The 27628-nt window shown below is 36.5% G+C and overlaps 1 protein-coding gene across 7 annotated transcripts; it reads right to left on the bottom strand.

Annotated features, from left to right (window-relative positions):
* Positions 1–8783: 8783 nt before the first annotated feature.
* Positions 8784–25634, bottom strand: LOC306875144 (uncharacterized protein). 7 transcript variants are annotated; one of them, XM_079425579.1, is made up of 11 exons: positions 25396–25634; positions 24292–24585; positions 23767–23892; positions 22935–23033; positions 20652–20754; positions 15858–17209; positions 14853–14880; positions 13906–14616; positions 13508–13660; positions 12938–13032; positions 11113–12242 (listed from the first exon to the last, which is right to left on the bottom strand). In XM_079425579.1, the coding sequence occupies exons 1-5, from the start codon at positions 25442–25444 to the stop codon at positions 20714–20716; spliced, it is 609 nt and encodes a 202-aa protein (XP_079281705.1). In that variant the 5' UTR covers positions 25445–25634; the 3' UTR covers positions 11113–12242; positions 12938–13032; positions 13508–13660; positions 13906–14616; positions 14853–14880; positions 15858–17209; positions 20652–20713. The 7 variants fall into 7 exon arrangements, 6 of the variants coding, with proteins under 6 accessions (XP_079281706.1, XP_079281703.1, XP_079281705.1 ...); XR_013784712.1 differs by lacking the exons at positions 11113–12242; positions 12938–13032; positions 13508–13660; positions 13906–14616; positions 14853–14880 and adding exons at positions 8784–10126; positions 10441–10695 and having other exon boundaries at positions 16897–17209; positions 20652–20767; positions 22935–23056; positions 23756–23892; XM_079425580.1 differs by lacking the exons at positions 11113–12242; positions 12938–13032; positions 13508–13660; positions 13906–14616; positions 14853–14880 and adding an exon at positions 10364–10695 and having other exon boundaries at positions 16930–17209; positions 20652–20767.
* Between the last annotated feature and the right edge of the window lie 1994 nt (positions 25635–27628).

Genomic DNA, 27628 nt, shown 5'->3' with positions numbered 1-27628 from the left:
ACGGAACAAAACCATTGTTAAAAAGCGACGGGTCGGAAGCCCAACTAAAGCACAATTACGGCAACCACGGAACAAAACCATTGTTAAAAAGCGACGGGTCGGAAGCCCAGCTAAAGCACAATTACGGCAACCACGGAACAAAACCATTGTTAAAAAGCGACGGGTCGGAAGCCCAGCTAAAGCACAATTACGGCAACCACGGAACAAAACCATTGTTAAAAAGCGACGGGTCGGAAGCCCAGCTAAAGCACAATTACGGCAACCACGGAACAAAACCATTGTTAAAAAGCGACGGGTCGGAAGCCCAACTAAAGCACAATTACCGCAACCACGGAACAAAACCATTGATAAAAAGAGACGGGTCGGAAGCCCAGCTAAAGCACAATTACGGCAACCACGGAACAAAACCATTGATAAAAAGAGACGGGTCGGAAGCCCAACTAAAGCACAATTACGGCAACCACGGAACAAAACCATTGTTAAAAAGAGACGGGTCGGAAGCCCAACTAAAGCACAATTACGGCAACCACGGAACAAAACCATTGTTAAAAAGAGACGGGTCGGAAGCCCAACTAAAGCACAATTACGGCAACCACGGAACAAAACCATTGTTAAAAAGAGACGGGTCGGAAGCCCAACTAAAGCACAATTACGGCAACCACGGAACAAAACCATTGTTAAAAAGCGACGGGTCGGAAGCCCAGCTAAAGCACAATTACGGCAACCACGGAACAAAACCATTGTTAAAAAGAGACGGCTCGGAAGCCCAACTAAAGCACAATTACGGCAACCACGGAACAAAACCATTGTTAAAAAGAGACGGGTCGGAAGCCCAACTAAAGCACAATTACGGCAACCACGGAACAAAACCATTGTTAAAAAGCGACGGGTCAGAAGCCCAACTAAAGCACAATTACGGCAACCACGGAACAAAAACACTTGCTTACAACAGCCAGAGAAAAAGAAGAAGAAATAAACTCAAGGGTCAAGAGCCCAACTAAAGCAGACACTGATCTCTAACATGGTTACTTCAAATGAAAATAAATCAACATCTAAACCTTAGTTAATTCTCAATAAGATCTTCTGTAGATGTCTCAGTCTGGTTATTAATAAGTGGAGCTGGTGATGTGGTTTGTGGGGTTGTTTAATCAGATTTTGAGAGATTTAATGCATTTTATTTCAGTTGATTTCATCTAAGGCGATGGTGTTTCTCTTTTCTTCAGTGATTCTGGTTGTTAACAGCAGGTGTTCATCACTAATGCTCAAACAGCACTTAATTAATCACTTAATTACTATTATTTTGGTAAGAAAAGTGCTGAAAATGAACTGTACCAAAGTTAATATCTGCACAGTAAAATCCTGAGTGTTAAATTAAAGGGGTCATATGATGCTTTTTTAAAAGATCACTAGTTTGTGTATTTGGTGTAACAGAACATGTTGACATGCTTTAATGTTCAAAAAACACATTATTTTTCAAATACTGTACATTATTGTAGGTCCTCTATGCCCGGCCTCTCTCAAACTCTTCAATTTGTTCAAAGTCCCTCCTTGCAACAATTAATCACATAATTACCTACTTTAACACGGCTTCAGTGTTACTTTAACACTCTTTTAGAGTGGGACCATATATGCTCCAAGCAGTGTTCATTTAACACTCAGGATTTTACTGTGCACCAGTAATGATTTTTTCTAATACATTTTTATAAAAGCTACCTAAATATCCTAATTTAACCAAGGCCTAATCCCTGTTTAAGATAACCTATGATCAAAACATCAAGGATGTTTATAAGACACTTTGATTTATATGATATTTTAATCTAATATTAAATACAATCAATTTTGGCTCTACTCTCACCATAAATAAAATGTTTGTGTTTTGTATCAATAGAAGCATCGGCACCGCCAGCACCAACCATGCAGGTTTCCTTAATAAAACTTAAGGAAGAGAATCCAAAATCAAGGTCCTTGAGGACAAATACCAAGATTTAGAGAACGAGAGGGATTTCCTGCGCAGCAGTCTGACAAATGGTAAAATGTCGTCTGTTTAATTAAAAGCAAGTCCATTTTTAATATGCACGCATTTAAATTGTTCAGTTTTTATAAAGATTTAGGCCTAATAAACATGACTTTTTAAAATAGTTTAAACATTTAAAGGGATAGTTTGTCCAAAAATGAAAATTAACCCATAATTTACTCACCTTCACCATCCTGGCTCTTCAAAGCTTTATAATGTCAGTGAACGGGGGGTGAGATTTTGAAGCTCAAAAAAATCCCTGGAGCCACGTGAAGTACGTTTTATGATCAATGGATGGACTTTTTTGAGCTTCAACAAACCACCCCCCCACCCACCCACCCCATTCACTGCCATTATAAAGCTTGGAAGAGCCAGGATACTTTTTAAAATAACTCAGATTGTGTTCGTCTAAAAGAAGACAGTCATTTACACCTATGATGGCTTGAGGGTAAAAAAAAGATTTGGGGGGTAATTTTCATTTTTGGGTGAACTATCCCTTTAATGCCTACAAATATGCATAAAATTGTGAGTACTAACTTGACATTAAATATTTAAGTCACATAAGTAACATTGAGTTACATGAATCATGGCTAACTTTGAATGGACCCTTTTCATATCTCCACAGTTACCAAATCACAAGTCTAGTTACATTGATTAAATTCATTTCTAAGTGTATTTGATAAAAGCATCTGTAAAATGAATAAAAACGTCTTTATTTTATTTTACTGTGCTGCATAAACATTTATTAAGAAGTAAATTTAACATTTTATTTAAGTTGCAATTAGATTAGTAAACAATTCACAAACACACAAGTCTTCTACAAATGCATTGGCATATCTTAATCATATTACTAGCTCGCATGTAGGGTGGCAAATAATTAAAATTAAATTAAAATAGTTGTGTCTGTATTTCTTATCAGCGTTGTCAACAAAGGAAGAGATGCAGGGAACTTCTTCCAAACCCCCCCAAAATTTGATTGTGAACGCTGACTCTTCCGATGAAGACTCTTCTGACCTGCCTGAAGAAAATAAGAAGGTGAAAAGGAGAAGAAAGGAAAAAAGAAAAGAAAAAAAAGCAAGGTCAACTCTTCATCCTCGTCAGAGGAATCTTTTTCCACCTCTGATTCATCGGTTTCCTCTTCACCCCAAAAAAGAGGAAGCATAAGAAAAAATCAAGAAAGACAGCAAAACGCAGAATGAAAAATAGCAGAAGAGGTATGTTGCCATTGTCATAATGTATATTATGTTCCAATAACTATGCCATCATCATTATTAAAACTTCATACTGATAAAAAAAAAATGTATAGCCTGAATACACTGTAAGTCGCTTTGGATAAAAGCGTCTGCTAAATGCATAAATGTAAATGTAAAACAGTGTCCTTAAGTACTTTGAAAAAGTCTTAGATAAGGTAAAATGTTGTCAAGCAAAACATAGTGAGTGTTTTATTTTTAAAAATGCCATAAATACTTTGCACTTCTCAATTAAAGCCAGGGACACACTGCATGATTTTCGGCTGTCCCAGACAAAAGATTGCTATCGTGAAACAATCATGGTGATTTCTGGATTGTGGCTTCTAAGCGGTGGTCTTATGTCGTAGAGTGAGAACGCTTCAAAGACGGACATTGTCTCGGTCTTGCGACCAAAAGATAGCCTACAAGAATTTTCTGACAGTGTCAGAAATTCAGCATGATCATCTCACAGTGTGTTTGCTACTACGGCCTACGTCTACTGACCAGTCAATATAAATGCAACATGAAATGGCGCATAATCAATGCGATATGGCGATACAATTTAAAACTGCTAACCTCGAACTCTTTTCCATTCCTCTTTCACAGTTTCCTTTGTTTTTCAGCACACATAAACTACAACTTCCAAAGTGCGACGTTACATACTAAGCATGTACCTTTGATCTTGTCCAGTGTTTCTACCAGAAGATGCAGTTCAAAGATATAAAAAGGTCCCGCAATACTTGGAACAGGGAATCACCAAAACGCTGGCATACCACAAGTGTGGCGTGGACCGCAAAACAATTGTGAATACTGCAGCGATAGCAGAGCTAGACGCTTGTGACGCTGAAGCCTACAAGACATTGCATGAAAAGTTCCATAGAGGACAAAAACTGTCAGAGTTTGCCAAACATTGCAAAGAATTGTGCGCAATGGAGCCACTTCGAAGCATCATCGAGGAAACAAAGAAGAATGGCATGCTTATTGACCTTTGCCAGAAAAAAAAGTAACTTGAGTTACATGTGTTAGAGAAACATTGCCGAGGTTGAAGTTCAGGCATACACAATATTTGCTGCCATCTTATCTGTTGTTATATTTTGGTAAGTTCCTAGTAATTTGCTGAAAATTTTGGTATGAATGTTTTCTTTAAGACAGTGTTCACCTTTTTGATTGTGTTATTGTGTGGAAATAGACACAAAATTCATTGAAAACGTTATCAGTACTTATTGCAATAAATTTAAATGTTCTTAAAATGTGTCATTTTTTAAGCAGAATTAAGGTTCTTTATTAATTACTCACTGGTTCCCTATGTTTTCACTTTAGAATACTGTTCCAGGTTCTAAGTAATTCCTTGAGAATTATGTGGTAATTCTTTATTAATAACTCAAGGGTTCCCTATTCTAATTTTCCCTCAGTCGTTGCCTTAAATACAGAATTAATTTGTTATCACTTTATAATAGTGATGTTAAATATCCTGAGGAAAACAGACACACAAAAAACCATAAACATCCCTGAGGCATGTTGGCAAGGCACTTCGAGTGGGGATGGGGTTCAGTTCATCATGTTCTAGCTGTGAGTAAGGTGATGGCAAATTAGCTTTCCAACGAACACGCACCGATCCAGTGGATGCTCGAGCGCCACCTACGGAAATGATCGAGCATTATAGCGTGGGCACACACAGACAGAAACATGAATCGGCGCATATGCGAACAAATGTAAATCAATATTTACATAGCATATATAAGAGTAGTACATTTATCTACAAACATTAGTACTAAAGAAGAAGAAAGGGCAACCTGATACTGTGCATCCCTGTTCAGTAGTAGTTCCTTATTAGTTATTCCTCCTGAAGCGGAATTAGTAGTTACTTAATGGTGGTTCTTCAGGAGGCATGACAGAATTGAATAGTTACTGATTAACTAATTGTTACTTAACACTATTAAAAAATGCTATTACATATTGATTAGTTAACACATATTCCTTAGTAGTTAATAGTAGTGACTTGAGTGTTAATGAAGAATTACCTATTAGTTCTGCAGTAACACCTTATTAGTTATGCATTAAGTAAGATACAGTATTCTAAAGTGTTACCAAATATTGATACCACTTACTGTTTATTATTTTGTTTGTTTTCTTGTTGATATGCTGTAGTGGACAAATGTGTGCACATCATCGCTCTCTAGTGTTTAAAGCAGAAACTGGCCTCTCTAATAGACAATAGCGCTAATTTTACCTGATAGAGTGTGCTATTAATACATGCTGTTGGGCCTACTCAGAGAGGAACTGCTAGAGAACGTCTCGGGTTACGCATGTAGCCATGGTTCCCCGAGAGGGAACGAGACGCTGCGCCCCTTAGGGGGCACTATGGGGAATGCAGTCTGCATTACCGGTGTCTGAAGCGCGTGTGAAACAACGCCAATCTACATGGCCCATGATGTCATAGGCAGGGTGCCCGGAAGTATAAAAGGGCATCTTCCTCTTTGTTGTCTTCTAGAGCTGTCTGTTTGAAGTGTGTGTGAGAGACCAAGGCAGCTGAGCGGTGTGGAAAGAGCGTGCCTCCATGCCCGAGATTTCTGACACTTGAGGACACACACGATCTATGCATCAATATCTTGGTCAGGAGCTTGTGTGTTCTGTGCTCGAGGGCTCATCGGAGGACTCATTGTGAGAGTTATCCAATGAGAAGCTCCATTCGCATTTGTCCCTCTTCTAGAGAGATGAGTGACAAGCATTTGCGTCTCGGGTCCCACAGTGAAGACTCAGATCGCAGGATTCTCGGGTGTAAGACACTCTTTTTGAGTTATTGGATCCCGCAGATAACGCTGGAGTCAAGCAGCGCCTGGGAATGTGTGCCTCTGTGTTTGGATTCTAACACTCGAGGGCATATTCTTGAGCCCTTGAGCTCGAGGGCGGTCTCTTTGAGCCCTTGCCTAGACAGTGCTATCTCCCCTTCTAGCATTGTAAGTAGATAGCCCACTCTCTGCTGTCTGGGCAGCTCTGCAGGAAGGCTATCTAGGCTAGCTGTATATTGTTGTTCTGGTCTACAAGCCTATAGGACCTTTTGGACATGATTATCTGAGGATAGCTCTGTTCTAGCTCAGCAGCTACTCTCTTTACCTGGGATTGAAGTAGTGATCTCTTGAGCTCCTCTACAGGCTTTCTAGTTTAGCCTCTTCGGGGGTCTTGTGTATCCAGGCTAGTATTGCTCACATAGCATAGCTATCTGAGGATAGCCGTGTTCCTATAGATGACCCATATAGAATGGCTAAATTCTTTGAAACTGAGTATTCTCTTGTTAAGCCAAAAGATATCTTCTTGGGTAATAGCTGACACCATGAACAAAAAAAAAAAAAATTGTGTTACACGACAAACACTCGCAGATGATAAATTTCAGTACATTTCCATCCTTGAAACCCTATGAGACATTTGAGACATTTCAGACCCTCTATTTTCAGTCTCACAGAAGTACAGATGGTAAGATGTATGACTATTGTGATGATGATCATTTTGCAAAGCATGAACTGTACAAAAAACATCCCAGTGGTCTACAGATTCAACTATACTTTGATGATCTGGAGACTGTAAATCCTCTTGGGTCAAAAACAAAAATCCATAAAATGGGAGCAGTGTATTTTTCATTGAGAAACGTAACCCCTGAATATAATTCAAGCCCGGCTAACATTCATCTTTGCCTTCTTTTCAATTCTATTGATAGAGAAAAATATGGCTTTGCAAAAATCTTTGAGCCTCTTTTAGATGTTCTAGAGACACAAGGCATTGACATAATGATAAGAGGAGAAACACACACAGTACATGGAACAGTTTGCCTTTTAACCACCGACAATCTGGCTTGTCATGCACTGTGTGGACATGCAGAGAGTTTTTCTGGAAATAAGTTTTGCCATACTTGCCTTGTTGAACACAGTGTATTTAATGAAGACGATCTTGAGAAGAGAGACCAGTAGCATGTTCTGTTGAATGATGTAACTCTTACAGGAATCAAAGGAGAGTCGTGTTTGAATACCATGGAATTCTTTCATGTAACTGAAAATGTAGGTGTTGATGTAATGCATGATGTGCTCGAGGGTGTCGCACCTTTAGAAGTCAAACTTTTACTTCTGCACTTAATTTATGAAGAAAAACTGTTGTGCCTGGAACAGTGGAATGAAAGAATATCCAGCTATGATTATGGGTATTCAAACGCAAAAAAACAGACTGAGTGTCATCCTTAACCTGAAATCTGAGACTGCAATCAAACAAACAGCATCGCAGATGTTAGCCTTTTCTTTTGGGGGACATTGTCAGTCCTAAAAGTGCACACTGGCAGTTGTTCATTTTGTTGTGTGAGATATGCAGCATTATTTGCTCCTGCTTCTGCTCCTGGTCTTGCAGTATCACTGAAACAGCTTATCACAGATCATCATGGTTTGTTCAAAGAAATGTATCCTTCTCATACTCTTTAACCAAAACACCACTTTATGACACATTATCCTAGCATGATGATTAAGTTTGGACCTTAATTATACAGCAAATGCATTGTTGGAAATTTGGGGAGCCGTTAATTCATAAAATATCTGTTCCAAATGCATATCCAATAGTTGTACGTTCTTTTGAATATGGTGAAAAAATAAGTGAGGAACTGAACTCCTTTGGGGAAACAGAGACAGTTCATGTGTCACACTCAGTTAGTTTCAGTGGTCACTCATACAGAACAGGGAGCATTTTGACGAGCATCCACTTATGAACAGGAATCCGTGTTTGGGGAAGTTGCTCATTTGTTCCCAGTGGTAGACAAAAATGTTTTGTTGGCTTTTATAAGGCTTCTTAATGTTAAGTATTTTGATGATCAGTTTTATTCATATGTAGTGGAAAAGACAGAAGAGTATAAACTAGTAAAGATTCCTTCTGACCTGTCTGATTCCCGACCCCTTGACATTCAGACACATTTTTTGGGTGATCAAATATATATTAATCCCAGATACATAGTATTGAAATGATGTACAAGGTTACCTGGCATGGAGGAATAAACTGCCCTATGCTTGACAACTTTATCATTATATTCTGTGTATTGTAATGATTGTTATTGTGAATATTTCATGACAATAAATGTTTTGAATTCAAATTATATGATTGTTTTATTTCACTGATTTAATGCCAAAATACCACAAAGATAGCCTAGGACAGCACATAATGTGTTAATATTACACGTTTACTCTTCTTCATGTTAACCTTTCTGACACATTGACTGTTAAAATCATTGTGAATTCACACAGTGAATGTGTTAAAATGAACACAACAAACGTCCCAGAACTCACCCATTGATGGGTACAAATTTAACACATTTTGAGTCCGTTTTAACATCTTTTTAAGAATGAGCAAACACAGAACATTAGTTAGCTTTTGGTTCCAGTTTGGTTAGTTTTTGGGAACCAAATACTAACGTCAGGGGAACGTTCTTTTTAGGTTATATTTTTGTAACCATAATATTCCCAAAACATTGCCTGGTGGTTGTTTTGTTTTCTTTTTTTAATTATATTTTGTTTGAAACCGGCAATGATCACACCTTTTTAAACCTTTTTGTTTAATCCTCCTTTGCTGAGATCAAATATGTTTTATTTCAGTGGATTTCATCAAAGCTTGTGACCAAGTCAGCTGTAGTTGTGTTTCTGTTTGTCTCTCTTTTTTCTGTTTCTATTTCCTTCAGTAATTCTGCTTGTTAACATTAAGTTCAGCTCTGCTTCAGTGTTACTTTAACACTCTGTATCGTGGGACCAAACACACTCTGAGCAGTGTTCATCCCTGAAGCTCCTCCAAATAACGTCCCCAACACTTTAAAGAGCTCCACATCATGAGCATCTCAGGAAACGCTCTGGGAACATCACTGACACTGGCGGGACGCTCTGAGAATGATCTGGGAACATTACATCTCGAGCGGGGAAATCCATATACATGACATGAGTGCATCCAGGTTATCCACCGATGAAAAAAGAGGCATGAATTTGGTTAACAGCTTGTGGAGTGATGCAGGCAGCAATGTGATTGGATGAGAGTTAACACATATTGTGCTGTCTCTCTCTCTATCTCTCTTTACACATGATCAACTTAAAATTACACAACACGTGTTAAAATGGCCATCAGACAAGAAATGTGTTATTAATTAACACATGGCCTGATTCACCTCTAGAGGCTGCTCTCGCTCTGATATTTTGACCAATAACTGATTTACCAGCAACCTGCTATCACTGCTGAATAATCAGCGAAACCATTCAATCTGTAAACCTCTAGTACTGTTACACAATTTCTCCTAAGTACCCGAGTTTCTTCTTGTTTCCTGTGCGAGGCACATTCAAAAACTCGTGTGCATAAAGCTGCTCTTTTCTTAACGTGGCTGGACTTTCTCACATCCTTTCACCAAGTGTCACTACCGCTCGTGTCTTCAGCACTTGATACCGCTGATATTGAGCTGGATCACGTCACTTGTTACGGCACGACTGATTCTTCGGCCTACAGTACCCCTGATTAGCACTCTTCTACAGGTTATCCTGTAAGAAAACAGATTCACAGGAGGTATGAGTTTGAATAAGTCCTCTTCTCAATGATGAAGGCTTGGGCACAGAAACAGTATTCCTTAAATCACAACTTACAGTTTACAAACAAGAGGATTCTGATTTCAATTTCATACTATTCAGGAAAACAAAAGGAATACTGGATCATGAGATTTCGTTTATTTTTTGCATGTAATTACAAACACTGAATTTTTATTGTGCAGTTGAAAATTCACATTCATCTTCCTAATCAACTACAAATGCATGCAGTAAGTATTAATAATCAGTCTATAAGAGTACTGGTTATTGCTGTCCCGACTAACTCTTTCAATAAAGTTGCACTTTGTTTCCATATTATTTGTGATTGACTTTTTTATAAAGATATCATTTGTGTTTTATTGTTTTTGACAACACCTCAGCTGTGAACTTCTGTTTGCATAATAAACAAATGGTGAAAAAAGAAAGTTTTACAGCGTACATTTACACCCTGACTTGCTGTGACACCATGCGATATATAAATTATATAATTAACTGAAATAATCATAATTACATAAAATATATAAATGTATTTATACCCATTTTAAAGTTGCTAGTAAATTTCACAAATAATTACAAGGAAGCAAATAATAGATTGAACTGAATGTGAAATTTTAACTGAAATATTATTTTATTTTTTGTAAAATAATCTCCTATAATCTTTGTTTTAAACCATATAATTATTTTACAGTGTAATGGAGTTTTTTAAAGCACACTGCACAATAAAATCACAGATCTTGTTAAATCGGCTGTAATACGTGTGTCCTGTTGTACTGAAAAGTTGTTTTTAACGCTTGTAAATCACAGCAGCAGCAGCAGCAGCCAGAAACAGAACAGCAACACATCCTCCTGCTACAGCACCTGAAGACAAAGTCTGAAACAATAAAGACAGACTTTTTTACTGGATTCAAAACTACTGATCTGCATTTTAAAACTGCAGTTATACTCACCAACACTGAAAACCCTAATAAGTTTACTGAACTAAATTGATTGAGTAAACTCGTTGCCTCAATTCAATTGAGTAATGGAGTCTCCCAAAACTTGCATATTAAAGTTAATTTAACTTGGCGGTTTTGTAGACTATACTTAAATCGTTCAGTTCACCAAATTTGGTGCTTATTTATTGTACTTACACGATTACGTTCACTTAACTTGGTATTAATTTTAAGTGTACTTATACATTTAAGTTAACTCAACATGGAAATGTAATAAACTGTTGAATGATGTTCTTATTTTTTACTGCAAGCCCTGTGCACACTGAATTTAAATAAAACAAATGAACAGCATATTTAATCTTTGACTTTTTATTGACAAAATGTCACAATATTAAAGTACAGTAAACACTATACTGTAATGGATATGGGTCATAGCTACACTGTAAAGGTTGTAACAAAATTAACTATTGCAGTACATCAATTGTACAACTCTACACATATATACTTCACTCAAGTATCACAATTATGTTAATGTAAACATAGCTATTACTTTTGACTGTTTCAGCTTTGTGCAAACATGGCGAACTAAAAACATACTCAGTGTCTTTCACCAAAATTTCACAGTATTACAATACAAACTATACTGTAGTTGAAATTTACTGGGTCACAACCACACTGTAAAAGTGGTAACAACAGTAAAAATGTCCAACATAAGTGCAATTGTACAACTCTGTGCACTTAATAATTACACTTTTTACTCCTCACAATTGTTAATGTACTAAACATGTATGCCAAGTATAATAATTACTTTCTTACTACATTTCAATGTTTAAGCTTTGTGCAAAGACTGCAAACTAAAATAAAACATACTGAACATGTTCAGTGCCTTTGGCCCAAATGTCACAATATCACAGTCCAAACTATACTGTAATGAAAATATTACTGGGTCACAACCACACTACAGAGGTGTAACAATGGTAACAAGTAACTACTGTAACGAGTTACCCAAAGTAACTACTGCACATCAGTTGTAGAACTCTGCATTTAACAATTTAAACATACTTTTTATTCTTCATAAATGGATAATGGAGATAACTGGATAATTAGATTAATGGATAACTTTGTTTAAAACCCCAAACAAAGAGTGGTGTTAAAGTATCTGTGACGTTTCTTAAGCAAATAGCTGGTTTGCCAGAGACTGCACTCTAGGCTTGAGAGCATTCTGTCCCATTGACATTAGTACACGCTGGATGAAATCAAACGTGTTGGCGAGTGATTTTGGGTAATTCAGGTCTAGTGCGTAAATCAGACCAAAGAGAAGGCAAATTGCCTGTGGGAGGTCCTGCATTTTGTCCATCACCACTTGGCCTTCAAGAATTATTCCAATCGAAGAAGTCAAATGCAAGGAGTTGGGGGGCTGAAGATCAGTGTCCTCGAATAAGATCCCCACTGGCACATCAAGGATAGTGTTGCGATGATCAGTCACCTAGTGAAAAAACAGGTATAAACATAGTATTGAGATCAGGAATCAAAGGTTTATCATCAATGCATGTTTATCAGAATGTGCATTAAGTTTCAAATCACTAACCCTAATCCAACATTATACTGACATGTATACACTTGAATTTATGCAAATGTAGATGCTTCCTGCAAAGAATTTGGTATACACTTTTTAAAGTATGCATTATAAATGATATTTAATAAAGAAAAGTTGGCCACATTTGTATATTAAAGGAATACTTCACCCAAAATTAAAATATACTCACACTCAGGCCTTTCAATAAAGTAAAATATCCAGCTTCCGGTGGACCATATTCAATTTACAATAAAAGTGCAAGTAATGTAATGTATGATGTAGGATGTACCTTAAGTGTTTTGAACTACGAGAGGTGTTACTGTTACAGTTTCACTTTATATAGTTTTAAATATGGATATTTACACAAACACATTGATTCATTTCACAATGCATTTATTAACCCCTGAAGCCACGTGGAGCAGTTTTATGATGGATGGATGGAATTTTTTGAGCTTCAAAATCTCATCCCCCATTCACTCCCATTATAAAGCTTGGAACAGCCAGGATATATTTTATTATAACTCTGATTGGGTGGCTTGAGGGTCAGTAAACATGGTGTAATCATTTGTGGGTGAACTATCCCTTTTAAGAACATATGTACTTACTAAACATGACTTGAAGAAAGAAGAGTGTCATCATCTCCAAGCATGATAGGCAGTCCTTGAAGAACAAGGGTTCGGACCTCAGTTGGCTGTGCTGACTTTAGAGGAAAACATGAAATTCTATTAATGCCAGAAAAACTCACTATCAATCTATTTTAGGCATTGTAATGAGAATATATGATTTAAATTAAATATTGGATTATCTATTATACATAACAGATTACTGATATGAAAATAAGAAATACATTACATGTTGACAAAATTTAAAGGGATAGTTCACCCAAAAAATACAATTCTGTGATTGTTTACTCACCCTAAATTTGTTCCAAACCAAGCAGATTTGGGGCACCACTGACATGTACATACTAAAAAGAAATACTAAGGAAGACAATGCTGCCCCAAAATTGTTCAGTTACAAACATTCCTTTAAAATATCTTCCTTTGTGTTCAGCAGAACAAAGAAATTTATACAGGTTTGGAACAACTGCGGGTGAGTAAATGACGACAAAACTTCCATTTTTGGATGAACTACACAGTACCTTTAAGTTATGTTAAATAAGACAAATTGCTGACCTTTATTTGCTGTAAAAAGTTCAACAAGCGATGACCAGGAGTCCCCCTTCTGTTTTTAAAAAGCTCCATGAACCGTGAACTGTGTCTGTCCAGGTTTTCGTAGAATTCCTGCTTTAGATTTTTGCCCGTAATTCTGTTGAACTCCATGCAAACCTGGGGGGAGACAAGGCCAGGTCACAATCACATTAGATTTCACACAGAAATGCTTTACATGGCTAAGAAATAATTACGAAATAATGAAGAGGCTAAGAAAGTGTTTTTTGTTTGTTTGTTTTTTCTTTAAATGTGTTCTGCAAAAGTACTCCATGCCAACTTTACATTGCATAAGGGTGACTAAATGAGAAAATTGTTTGGGTGAACAGTCCTTTTAATGCATTGAAAACAGAAAGACGACTTACCTGAGGCTCACAGAAGAGGGCAGGCCAACGTTCAAGCACGTCACTGATTGCAGGTGCGGACTCAACCATCTCTTTACGCTTAAGTGCAAAAGTCAGGTCCATCTGTTGTGCCAGAAGGGATGAACTGGGTGTTCTCGTCTTCTTTTCATCTTGAATTTCTTTATGAACTGATTCAAGGCTGTCATCATTATGTCCTGGAAAGTTTGGAAGAAAGTTGATTTCACATTTCTTTGGCTTCTTTGTGTTTTCTTGATGGCATTCCTTCAGGGTTGTTTGTGCCTCTCCTTCCTCCATTAATGGTTACATCAGGGTATCCCAAGTTTCTCATCTTGGATCTAAAATTCCCCATTTTTAATTTTAGACTGTCCTTCTGTTTTTCCTTTCCTGTGATGAGGTAGAAAGTATCTCTGTGTCGGCTGTGCTTGCAGAGTCATCCAGTACTTCCTCTCGATTCAGTGGTACTAGTTCAATTACAGGAATGATTTTCAGTGTAGCTCTATCTTGAAGCTCTGATATGTCTGTTAGGTTGCAAAGTGCATTCCCAAAGTCCTGATCTTCATACTGAAGCGAAAAGTTGTAATTAAGCCACAAACTCTCTTTTAAAGCAACAACCAAGGCATCAACTGAATCAGGCTTCTTGGCCAGTGAGACCTTCCTTATGTCCCCTTCTGTCAGTATAACTCTTAGGAGAGTTTTCTCTTGAGAAGACATCTAACAAGTAAAACATAGTAATTAATATTGACTGAAATGTGAACACACCAAGGAAAACTCCAAAATTGTATGAATTTTTGCCAGATGAACTTTTAAACTACTAATGGAGTTGAACGTACAAAGACAGTCATTGTGTAGGCATGGAAAGGGTACAGTTTTTGTATGAGCACCATGTTTTAAACGATAATGTTTAAGTACCACCCCTCTTTTTACAGAGTCAAAAATGCAATACTTACATTTCCACATGTCCTTGTCTCATCTCACCTATAACAGAAAAGTTGATAATATTAAATTGAACAAAGTCAGTGCAAAAACAAAGAAAATTGCACTATAATTAAGATGGTAATCTTACAATGTTATCTAACATAAACCTAAATGTGCAAATAAAGGTCTCTGGCTCTAAAAAGTGACAATTATCCAGGAAGGTAACGTTACATCAGACAGATACAGCTGTTAAATAAGTAAATCACTTTGTAGCTAATTACTGGTGACCAGTGTGAAGATGGTCTGTAATTTCACCATCTATGAAACGCCACTAGCTACCCTAATTAGGCTCAGCTAAAGAAAAACTTGCAATGTTCTCATAACATACAATTGACCTAGAATTCACTGTCAAAATGTCTAATTGTGAAAAAAGTCGAGTTCTCAAGGTATGATTGTGAAGATTATCCTCAAAATATTGTTAATTAATGACGACACTTACAAAGTTCGCCCGGGAAAAACTAACGTTAACGTTACCTCACATGGTCTAACATTAAGCAGTAACAATGTTCTTTCTCTCAAAGAAAAACGATTAGGTGACCATCAAATATGTAACAGTTACACCTCACTGGTGAAAAAATAAATACGTTGTCGTTTCAATAAAATTTTAAAATCACAAAATCATTAAGAAAAAGTCGTTAACTAATGGCAAGGTTGGAAAATTTGAACGGGGGGGGGGGACAACGTTAATTTATCTCAGAAGTGGCTGCCAAGTTCTTTCCCACAGAAATACACGTTTACACTACGATTAAGTGTATAACTAATATGGTTCAGTATTACAAATCAAATAAACAACAATCTGATATCTCAGTTATCATACCATCACAGATCCATATCGTTACTTGATGGCTACGCTGGCAAAGTTTGACCGGGAAATATTGTAATTATGGCTGCGTTGTCTTTTATTATAGAAACATACCACAAGGATTTAAACAAGCATATTTCACTTAAAATAACTATATCTATATAATTTTACTTACCGAACATAGAAGAAAACTTCGTCTTGAAACGTAGTGTCAAAAAGGGCAAAAGGACCAATTTTGAAATCCACCAATCATTGCATTAGTTCTCTTGTTGCTAGGCAGAACTCATTGCATGGCCAATCACAAGGAAGAATAGCGTAAGCATGATATGTGAGCGTCAGAACGTAAGCGCGGGCGCTTATGTAGACAACATCAGAAGAAGAAGAAGAAGAAGAAGAAAGCGAAAGCACTTCCGCTAATACTAGTTGTATTGTGATTCCGTAGTTTTGCGTGTACTGTGTAGATTTTACAGGCTAGTTTACTATAGGGACCACAGAAAGACTGTTTAGTGTAGTAATTTTGGATACATTGTGTAGTTGTTTGGAGTTGTCAGTGTGACCATTAAATATACTGTTTTTACTGTTTTTCAAGAACTTCTTTCTCCTTATATATGCACACACACAAACACACAATTAAAATATCAAAATGCAGTTTATTTAGATTTTTTTTCCCCCATTGAAAATGATACGGTTTAGTAATGCTACGTAAATAATCGTCAATTTGTCACTTTTTCTGATTGAACAAATGGAAAACATTCTGAATAAGGGTGTCAAACAATTAATTGCATCCAAAATAAAGAGTTAAATTTTATATATATTTTATATATCAGTGTCACAAAAACACTTGTATATATACTGAAGTTCATTTATCAACTTTTTTCCTAAATAAAAATAGTCTAAATGTATTCCCATTATGGTCAATAATTGTAATTGAAGCCATTTGTTTTCTGATAAAAAAATAGAAAAGACCTTGCACTTAAAGGATACACACGGTATTAGAATTGTACAGTCAAGAAAACTACATTTGTGAAAATGACAATGACCTATTAATCGTGATTTTGAGCTCACAATACTTGAAATCTTACGTTTATGCATTTTGAAGGTAAATAAGTTAAATTAACTAATATTTTTAAGCAACAGGTTCAAAATGCAAAATTTTAAGTAATGTTTAGTCAACATTACTTGATTGTTTAAGTAAAGACAATATTAGGGTTTACAGTGAATGACAGAAACACTGAAGCTTTTCTCACTGCTGATGGTGGTGCTGATGGTGGTGCTGATGCTGCGGCGACGACGGAGAATGCTGAAGCTGCTGCTGATGATCTCCAGTCGATAGAGCTCAGAGTCTGTGGTCCTGGTGTCTGTGATGGTCAGAGATCCAGTCTGTCTCTGAATCTGACTCTGATCTCCAGTGATTTCAGCGATGAGAATATCATTATAATACCACGTCATCGAGTCGTTTGGGTTGTTTATTACACCAGGATGTAAAGTCTCCCTCCTTCACTGACTTCACATCAGCAGCAGGAACATCTGAAACACAAACCAACAGCTGCTGGAGGATCTTTTTCCTGAAGAAAATCTCCACACAGTTCTTTGTTTTGATGGTGTAAACTACATTAACATCTAGTCATTTACCACATGCTTTTACTCAAAGCGACTTACAAATGAGGACAAAATCAACTTTCACAACAAATGTTAAATATGTTCTATAAACTGAATAAGAATGTGTAATATTACAGCTGCACAATTAATAAAAAAAAAATGCAATTATTGTATGATTATTATAACCATCAATGCTGAGACACAAAGTAAATAAGAGATTCATTGTGCAGCAATGAATCAACATTACGTATTACAATTATTATATAAAAGCAAATCAAAATAACAGCAATTAACATACAGGTAAACAGAATAACAAGTTATGAGACTATAAAATATAGTTTTGAATGGGGAAAATGGCCGCTCCATCGCAGGAAGCCCCGCCTTCTGAACTAAAGAGCCAATCACTAATGAGCTACAGCTGCTGTTAGAAGTCCCGGTTGCTATAGAAACAGTCAGCGCTCGGAGATGCGCGTACTGGCTGATCTAGCCTGAGAAATATAACGCCATTTGAGCAAAATAAACAACATTTATGACACAGTTGTTGTCAGATTTCTTTGGTGATTTCAAATATGAAATTTAATCGTTAGCTTAGTGAGTTTTGGAGAATTTAATGTTTCCTCATTCAGAGATACTCCAAGCTGCTCCGAGAGGCGTTTCAAAGATGGCCCCTGAGTGACAGAGACTTGTCTTAAAGAGACTTTGGTGTAACTGATATAATATACACAAACACATGTATAATCTGTGTGAAGAACAAATCCTGCTGAAGTGGTTTATTCTTGAAGTTAGATGGTTTACTTTCAAAACTTGCCCTTATTTATATTGGACAACAAATTAGGTACATCTCGTAAAATAGTTTTTCCATATGGTTTCATATTTTATCTGTAAAATACATCAATTTGATCATATTGATTTGATTTAAAACTTTAGATTAATGAAACTGAACATGCATTTTACAACCATTATCAAAGAAATGTAGTTAATTTTTAAAAAACACACACATTCTGTCACTATTCAAACTAATGATAACTTACGTGATTGTTTGAAGCATAACAATGCAATGATGCTAGCAGGCACTTTGAACATCTGCACCTCTATAAAACACTCAAGATGGGACTTTTTATTAAACCAATGCAATCTAAATATTTTTCTTTCCTTTCACATAAATAAATGTCAAAAGGAAAAACAACAACAACGTTTTGCTACGTCCTATAATAAATATGATTTTGTGATATATTTTGCTTATCGGAATCTCAACAAAGCTTCTATTCTTTTGAAATATCCAGCATAAATCTGAATGGCTTTGGTCATTTAACTTTAGTGTGGGACTGTACCAGTGTAGAATGGCCCATATAACTCTGTGTTTAGCCTAAAGCAACGAGCTGAGTCACACAGCGGTTCTATCCCACTCTATCATAAAGTTAGCGTTACACTCTTGGATTACGGCAGAGGTATTTGTGCGGTGGATTGTTATGTTTGTCACATGCTGCGTCCCAGTTCACATAGGGCCTACTATCCACCCTAAATAGAAAAAAAATATTTATTATCCTACTTGATGTCTTAACCAATTGATATGTTTGTTACTATATACCTCCTGTAATTTGAAGTCAATCAGATCATTACACGCTGAGATACGAGTCTCCATGTGTTCTCTCTGTCTGACAGACATTTAGAAAGCTGTCTGAAAACTCTCCAAAAGAGGAGACCCTTAAATGTACATTCTTTAGATGTTAAAGCCTTTATTTTGGGTAAGTTTCACTACTTAAGAGAGAAAATTAAGAGATTAATGTTCAGACTTTTGCATATTATAACCTGGAACTTGGATGTGGGAAATATTTACATTAGATCCAAAAGATAGTTTTAGCAGCATAGCGCAGATGCTACAGAACACAGTTAGCTGACTAGCTGTATAAGATTGTGTGCTACGCTAACATATTACTGCACAGGCATTACTAGCGTCTACTTTTACATCCATAATATCATAAATTTACAGTTTATTGCTGGTCTGTGGTTTTACAGTGCTGTAATCTTTAAAGATTTCATATTATTTTAAGGTGATCTTAAAGGGTGCACTGCTATGAAAATCACAGCTTCAGTGTGACATCAATAAGAAAAAGTATCATTTCATAGATATTGTTAATAATAGTTATTCATATTAAAATATGTATTAACTTAATACATGACCTAGACTATTTATTTAGAAAAAATCCTGTCATTTAAAATAAATATTACATGAAACACACACGCACACACACACACACATACACTCACACACTCACTCACACACACACACACACACACACATACACTCACACACACACAGACAGACAGAGACATTTCTGCAAATTTATGTAACAATTTGCAAAAGCAGACAATTCAAAAGACATCAGACAGTAACAGCAAATTCTAACCATTGACAAAAATATTAATTTTTTATATATTTTAGAATATTTAAAAATATATTCACAAAATGTATATCATAAAGTTGCAAGAAGTTGAAGCATGAAGAAAAACTGACTTGAAACTGAACTGAATATGAATGAGTCCCTATGGACCTCTGCTGGATATATGTGGACATTGCACTTTATTTCTTTAACTGTAATTCCTAAAGTTTTTCCTCTAACCTGTAGATGCCAGTATTACTAAATCAAACACTGATCTCCATGATGGTGGCATCCTTTTAACCAATAAAACATCAACATCTGATCCTCTGTGATTCTCAGTAACAGCAGGTGTTCATCACTAATGCTCAATCAAAAGCAAACTTTCTGATGCACTGGTCAGTTTCTTGTCTGATTTTCACTCCTATATCTGACACAGCCGTTTGCATGCAAAAAAGCAGAAGTAACTGCAGCTTGTTTTGACACTTTGGACCCCTGAGCGCTTCAGTTTCGTGAAGGACTGCTGATCAGCATTTATTTAGCAGAAGTGCATTAAAACCACAGCACATTTTCAGTTAAAGTGTCTCTACAGTTTCTAAAGTGTTTTTCCCCTTTCTCTTCTGCTATCAGTTGATCGCTTGCTTCTGTGTTTGCACATAAATATATATTTTGTTCATATAAAACATGAAATCCTCAGAAAAAACATTCAGATTGGTATACTGAACTCATCTGTGTTTGCCTTAGCCTCTCACCAAGTTAAATTTCATATCTGAAATCACAACATCTGACAAGAGCTGTCTCAACAAAATGTTTCTTACACTCAAATAGCGTTAAAACAGAACATGTATCAGGCTAGACCAGCCAATGTGCACATCTCTGAATACTAACAGTTTCTATAGCAGCCAGAGCTTCTAAACCATGTAGAAACCCCTGCCCCCCAGAGTGCAATTTCAACTAAGGTGAAACCCCCTGGAAGGAACCAAAGGACACACCTGAATCTGATTTTAACAGCTGAACACAATGGAGATACTCGATCAGGCCAAACATCTGTCGATCAATACATGTCAGCAAACTCATGTGGTTCAACAGTCAAGCCTGCAGAAACATGCTAAAACAGATGAGATCACAGATAAATATAAGACTGAGAGAAGGGAGGAATAGAAACTGACGCATTTATTTCTGTGACCGTGTGGCTGTGGTCAGCTTTTTTTTCTTCTCTCTGCTTCTCATTTCACGCTCAACAGGGTTTTTTTTTCACTCCAGTGGTCAACATCTTTCTAGAACTGTTTAACCACTGCACGAGGTTAATGTTTGTCACCTTTTAAAAGACATTTGTAAGGTTTGAATATGTATTACTATTTTAAGTGTATCTCTCTGCAGATATATATTTTTTCAATGTAATAGTTGTATTCAAGTCATGTATCATTTTATTTAATTTTTGTTGTTTGTATTATTTATTTATTATTTATATTATAATTGTTTTATTTATTTTATTTGCAGTGAATGGCCTAGTGGTGTCTGTTATTTTCTGTTATACTACGGGGCCGTTGAATGCTTGAATCTGATTGGCTGATGAACGTTCTGAGGTGTGCAATTATTTTCAGGTAAACGCACGGCGAACGTAGTTCCAGGCACTGCATTACATGGCCACATTTCAAAGGTCCTTACAGCCTAAAACAGCAAAAGAACCCAAACCCACAGCAACACTGGCCAAACAAATAAATATAGTAATCAAAAGGATAAAAACAACAGATCATATCCATGTTTTTGCCACAAAATCATGCTTTATGTATGGAAAGCACATATTCTATCTCTCTCCTGCTCTCCCTCACAGACAGTTGCACACATGCTAACATACAGGCTAACATTGTTAGAGCTACTCTGACGATTATCAGTAACATAGTTTAACAACTTAAACACTACATGACTTCTCACAAGCGAGGGAACAACAACGGCGCTGTTCGTGAAGAAAATGAACAAGTTTCACTAGAACTAGAGACACTGCTGCCGAACACTTTTGAGAGACACACAGACTCACAGAGGAAATATCTTATCTCTCTCTCTCTCTCATAATTTAGTTATTAAGTGTATTAACTGCATTAGTCTGCTATCAACGGCTCAAGTCTCAGTTACAGTTTAAAATGATGTTTTGGAATTAGCAAGGGAGGCGATGGATGAGATGCAGAAGAAATAATCCTCCTCACAATAGCGATTTAAGTAGAAAAACCGGACGAATGCCTTGAAATATATCATCTAATCGATGTCTTGAGGTGTGGCAACCGTAGTATGAGCGGAATAATTGACTTCGGACCGTTGAATTATTAGAAAATAATGCACACCCACTTGAATGAAGCAGAAGAATATATCTATGTGTTTATTTGGATGTAGTACAAACCAAAAAATTACACAAAGCACGAGGCATTAAAATATGAAGAATCTGAAATATATTTTACACATCAACATTTTACTCTATTAGACAGCATTTCTCAGCTCAGGCCCTCGAGATTCACTTTCCTGTCGAGTTTAGCTCCAACCCTGATCAAACACACCAAAGAAGCTCATCCAGCTCTTCAGGAATACTGAAACAGTTACATGCAGGTGAATTTAATCAGGGCTGGAGCTAAACTCTGCAGGAATGTGGACCTTGAGGGCCAGAGTTGAGAAATAATGCTGTAAAATATGTTAGAGCCAGAGAAAGCTGTTCTGGAAAGAACATAACACTGAACTGTAGGGTCTACAGTACCATCTGAAAACAATACAGATATGCACAAAACAACAGCACTGCTCAAAAGCCCTGAGATAAAATACATTCATGACACATTATAATTGAATGAGGGTCAGATTTACTAAATATCATTATCTTAGTATGAGACCATGAGATCTTCAATATTCAAAGCTCTGTGTGTGAGTCCCCAGGAGAAAAAGAAACACTTCCATTATGTGTTTAAAGTGCACTATTTTCATGCACTAATTTTGTACTTAATATACTAAAAATTGTTCTTTAGTACTTCTTAAGATAATCTTAATAACATCTATGTGTATTTGGGTTCCAGAAAAGTTTGATCAGCGACTCCAGCGTACACCACGTATGTGATTTCTTCCTCACGAGTCTGATCTGCTTCAACAATAATGACAGATGTGTGACGACAACAATACAGCACTGAATAAAATCAGGTTTGAGAATTATTGTTGCCATTTCTTCAGTTTTCTCCCATCATTCATGTTAATAACATAACATTTATTTGACTAATGTATCAACAGTAGGTAACACTTGCCCTGTTGGTCTGTTTTTCTGTGTTTCCTGCAGATCCAGAAGATCCCGACAGCAGCTAAAATCAACAGAGATCCAGCAGCTGCAGCAGCACAGATCAACACTGTTTTAAAATAGAAACAAAGGCTGTATGCTAACCGACTGATATACAAGTTCATTTGTCACCCCATAGGACTATTACAGTGAACTATAAACAAATTAAGGGTGATTATAATTATAAAGAAACACTTCAATGTTGACCAGCTACAGGACCTAAAATATCTACACTTTCCTACCACCTTTTTCTTGCTGTAATAATGGGCCATTAGTAAATGCTATGGGTGTATCTTCCGGTCTCATCCACTTCCAGCTATTTTAAGATACAAAACAGTTAGTTATGCTGCTTGATATTGAAAACTGATGTGTCTTATCATATTATTTTAATGTATTATCTTAATTCTGAACAGACTGGTTTGTAGAGCAAACAGTTTTACCGTTTACTGAACATTGTTTTTCTCCTCGTTATTTATCTATAGAGGCTAATGAACCGGAAGTCTCACCCATAGACTTACTCCTGCATTGAAGAAAAAGGGGGATAAAATACTCTTTAACCTAAAAGTTCACTGACATTTGTCAGTTGTGCTTGTCCATTACTGTTGACGTGAGAGATTAGCTGGCAAATATAAACACAATTAGGGCATAAACTCAGATCAGCATAGTATAAAATCTTTCTGACACGTGTTGGACTTGAGCTGGAACTAAGACATGAGCTTTACAGTCAAACACACAGCGACTGATACAGAAGGAACAGCTTTCAGAGGCTTTGACTGAAGGCAGTAATCTCACAGCTGACGTACCTGGACCTGGACCTGGACTGAGATTCTCCGTGTGTGTGATCGTTGAATTGTTCACCGCACAGCTGGACGACACACAACTGGAGCTTGATGAACTTTCTGGTGATGAAGAACTTTGTGTAGTAGTTTCTGATAATGACAGATCTTACTGTGATGTTATTGTGACAATATTTTACTATTTTCTTACTATATTACTTTAAATCTTTACTAATCTTTATCATTAAAACTGTCAATAAAACATGTATGGTGTTTTGTTGAGAATATTGTTATTTTATATGCAATGTTGAAATGTACCGATAATAGAAACATGTTGAGAAAGAGAAGTGGGAAGTTTGAGGTGTGTGAATGAGAGGACAAAAGTGAAAAAGTAGTTTCACCATATCTATCTCGGTTATTTACCCAACAGACACCACAGTAAATGATTGTCAGTGAGTGAATGAGTGTCAATTATAAAAGAATAAATGTCAGTGACTTTGATCAAACATTTCAAACAATAGTGAAGGAGACTGACAGTAATTCTCTACTCACTGGAGACTGTGACACTGAAACTCTTGTCTCTGGTCTCATCGCTGGTAAGTATTAGTTGATAGAGTCCAGAGTCTGTGGTTCTGGTGTTTGTGATGGTCAGAGATCCAGTCTGAGGGTCCAGCTGCAGTCTGTCATCAGAGCCATATATGGAGCTGCTTTTGGTCAGATTGCTGATTTCAGCTATTCGATTTTCTCCAAACTTCCAGTGAATCAGATGATATTTCTGTACTTCAGTAACACCAGTGTTTAGAGTCACAGATTCTCCCTCCATCACTGACACTTCATCTGTCCCATCTAGAGAACAATCAAGAACAGGAATTTCTCAAATAACTTTATAATGCTTCTTAATGATGACTGAACCAGATTTATTAAAAGTTTAATATTTATTACACACACACACGCACACACACACAATAAATAAATAAACTGAAAACCTTGAGGCCTTATTATAAGAGATGTGCATGTTTGCAGATCAAGAACTGGATCTTTGTTTTTAAAAATAAAAACAAAACAGAAGTAGCAGAAGCAGAAGTACCAACAGACACTCATCATCAGTTCTTTCTGTGCTTAATAAGTAATTTCACTTCATATAAAATCATTCAAAGAGGTAAAGATGAACAGATGCTATGGGCAAACATTTGACTCGCTGTCTGTAAAGAAGAGCTCAAGCGTGAGACTCGACGCAAGCTTTAAACAGCCTCCTGAAATTACATTTCAAGCTGCTCTATATATGGAGGAGATAACATGAAGGTTGGAGGCTGGTGGAGGGAGTACGCCGCTGCTAATCTGTCCTTGTGTTGTGACTGACAGCACTAATAGACTAACAAACTCTTCCTACTCTTGTGTCTCTAGTTCTGTTTATTATGACAAACGGGTCATTTAGTGTAAATGCAAATAGAGCAATCCAAATAATTACAGCTTTTAAAGGAAACTAAAAGCACATGGGTTATTGGACAGTTAACTGAAACTACACAATAATATTTTAATATCATTGTTTTCATATGTAAATCATGAATCAAGGACAGAATCAAGGACAGAATGTTTTATCATGTAAAAAGTCTAAAGTCTCCACTAAAATGACAAGAAAACAGGTTCATAACTTACCAGCCAGACGCCACAAGCTCAAACCAAACACAGCAAAAGCACAAAACATAGTCCTTGACTGTTTACCATCCAGCCTAATATAAGAAGAGTGTAGATGTCTGTGAAGACAGATGTGAAGAACAGAGGACTGTGAGCTTGACTGATGTGGTGTTGAGCATGAATCCTCCCCCGTGAGGATTTCACCGCCGAGTGCTCCCACAGCTAGTGAGCCTATTCTGTGCTACTGCTCTTCATACTGTGTGTTTTTTCCATTTAGTATTGTTTGTCCTGTTCTGAGTTTTGTGCCAGAGACCAGAGAGACTGTGAGTGTGTATTGTAATCGCATTTTATCGTGATCCGTGTTTTTGACCAATGCCTGTACACTGTAAAAATGGAACGGGCTATTTACTTAACAATATTACACTTTATATTTTTGAGTAGTTTTTACAACTTGATTTTTTAATGGAATCTACCTGAAAAAAAAATCATGTAACATCTCTTAGATGAATTAATCTATGACACAATGAATTTAATATAATTAGTGAAATGTGCTAATTTATTTCAAGTTGATTCTCAAAAGTCTGTGGTTTTGATTGAGGCCTGTTTGTATTTGACTTTGAGTTATTTTGTACATTAAAAGACTGTATACAGCCAAACAGCTCAAGTAGAAATTACTCGAGAAATACTGGAAAGTACTGCACTGTCACGAGCAAAGCTTCTGCTCATCAGGACAAGGCTTAATGTCTTAGAGGAGTAGTAAGCTCTACTCAAACTTCAATGTAACAGAAACTCTGTCAAATGTGAACATTAATAGATGTTGCCCTTCACTCAAAAACACATAAAATAGCATTTCATTTCAACATTTACTCTCCATCCAGCTATATGCAAAGCATGCTGGGAACTAACAGTAACCTCTAAAATAAAAGCACAAAATTGAGCTAATTCTCTTAAAATAAATAGGTAGCCTTCTTTCCTTCTTTATTTTTTTATTTTTTAGTTTTTAGTTTAATCAGTTCCTCAATTCAAGCCTCAAAACTGCTGAAGTTTCCTTAAAAAGAAAAAAAAAGAGGAAAACACATCTCTTGGTTTTATTAGTAAAAAGTCCTCGATATTTTAATGAAATAAACACACTATTTTTAAGTATCATCTTAATTATTTTTAATGAAAATTACAAGACCCATGATTATTTTTTTATTCATTTGCTGCACCATTAATTAACCAAAACTATACAGTTTTCCCTTTTAGGGTTATATAAATGTAATTATGTGTCATGTGGTGACTAATTGTTCAATGCACTATTGCAAGTGGCAGTGTCAAAGTCAGAGGTGGACAGTCCAGGGGTCAGAAAGTAAATGTTCTGCCATATGTTTATTCCATCCTTGAACTCAGCAGCTGATTTCACCAGAGGAGGAACCAAGTCATTCCTTTCAAGACACAAGCAAGTCTCAAGTCAAATCCCAAGTCCTCAAAGAGTTAAGAGACGGAATAATGAATATTTGCAGCCTCTCACACAAACCACAGAGCAATTATTATTATTATTATTTTTTTTTATATATATATATATATATATATATATATATATATATAGATTTACATATTAGTCCATTTTATTCTAAGAGTATGTAAGATGGTTTTCAAAAAAATATTGATAGTAAACGGACGCCTTTTTCTGTGTTGATTTGCATGTGTTTACACTGTGTGCTCCTGAGTGTGACCTAAAACATGGCGGAATCCGATGCGACGTGACGTAGATTCCCAGACTCTATAGTTCCAAACAACTCCGCGCTGTCGATAGGTTTGAATGGGATTAATCAGGTCAGACAGCAACAAGTCAAGTCAAGTCAAGTCACCTTTATTTATATAGCGCTTTTAACAATATAAATTGTGTCAAAGCAACTGCACAGTATCAAAAAAGGAAAATAGTCAATAGTGTAAAATGAAAGATTATAAAAATAGAAAGATTTTCAGTTAAAGGCAATTCATTATTGAATTCAGTGATGTCATCATCCAGCTCAGTTCAGTTTAAATAGTGTCTTTGCAATCAGGTCGATGATATCGCTGGAAATGAAGCGTCCCCAACTAAGCAAGCCAGAGGCGACAGCGGCAAGGAACCAAAACTCCATCGGTGACAGAATGGAGAAAAAACCTTCGGAGAAACCAGACTCAGTCGGGGGGCCAGTTCTCCTCTGGCCAAACAAACCAGCAGTTTAATTCCAACTGCAGAAAAGTCAGATTGTAAGGGCTCAACTGGTTC

The sequence above is a fragment of the Barbus barbus genome (assembly GCF_936440315.1).
Source record: "Barbus barbus genome assembly, chromosome: 9".
Lineage (NCBI taxonomy): Eukaryota > Metazoa > Chordata > Actinopteri > Cypriniformes > Cyprinidae > Barbus > Barbus barbus.
This window is presented reverse-complemented; position numbering and strand designations above follow the sequence as displayed.

What these genes read in the sequence shown, in the direction of transcription:
- LOC306875144 (XM_079425576.1), bottom strand. Translation starts at nt 25,444, where the DNA reads ATGTTTTGTGCTTTTGCTGTGTTTGGTTTGAGCTTGTGGCGTCTGGCT. An exon ending in CAGTCCAGGTCCAGGTCCAG is followed by an intron (nt 23,034 to 23,766) that starts GTACGTCAGCTG and finishes ATTTTAAAACAG; the next exon opens with TGTTGATCTGTGCTGCTGCA. An exon ending in CAGAAAAACAGACCAACAGG is followed by an intron (nt 22,775 to 22,934) that starts GCAAGTGTTACC and finishes TTGTTGAAGCAG; the next exon opens with ATCAGACTCGTGAGGAAGAA.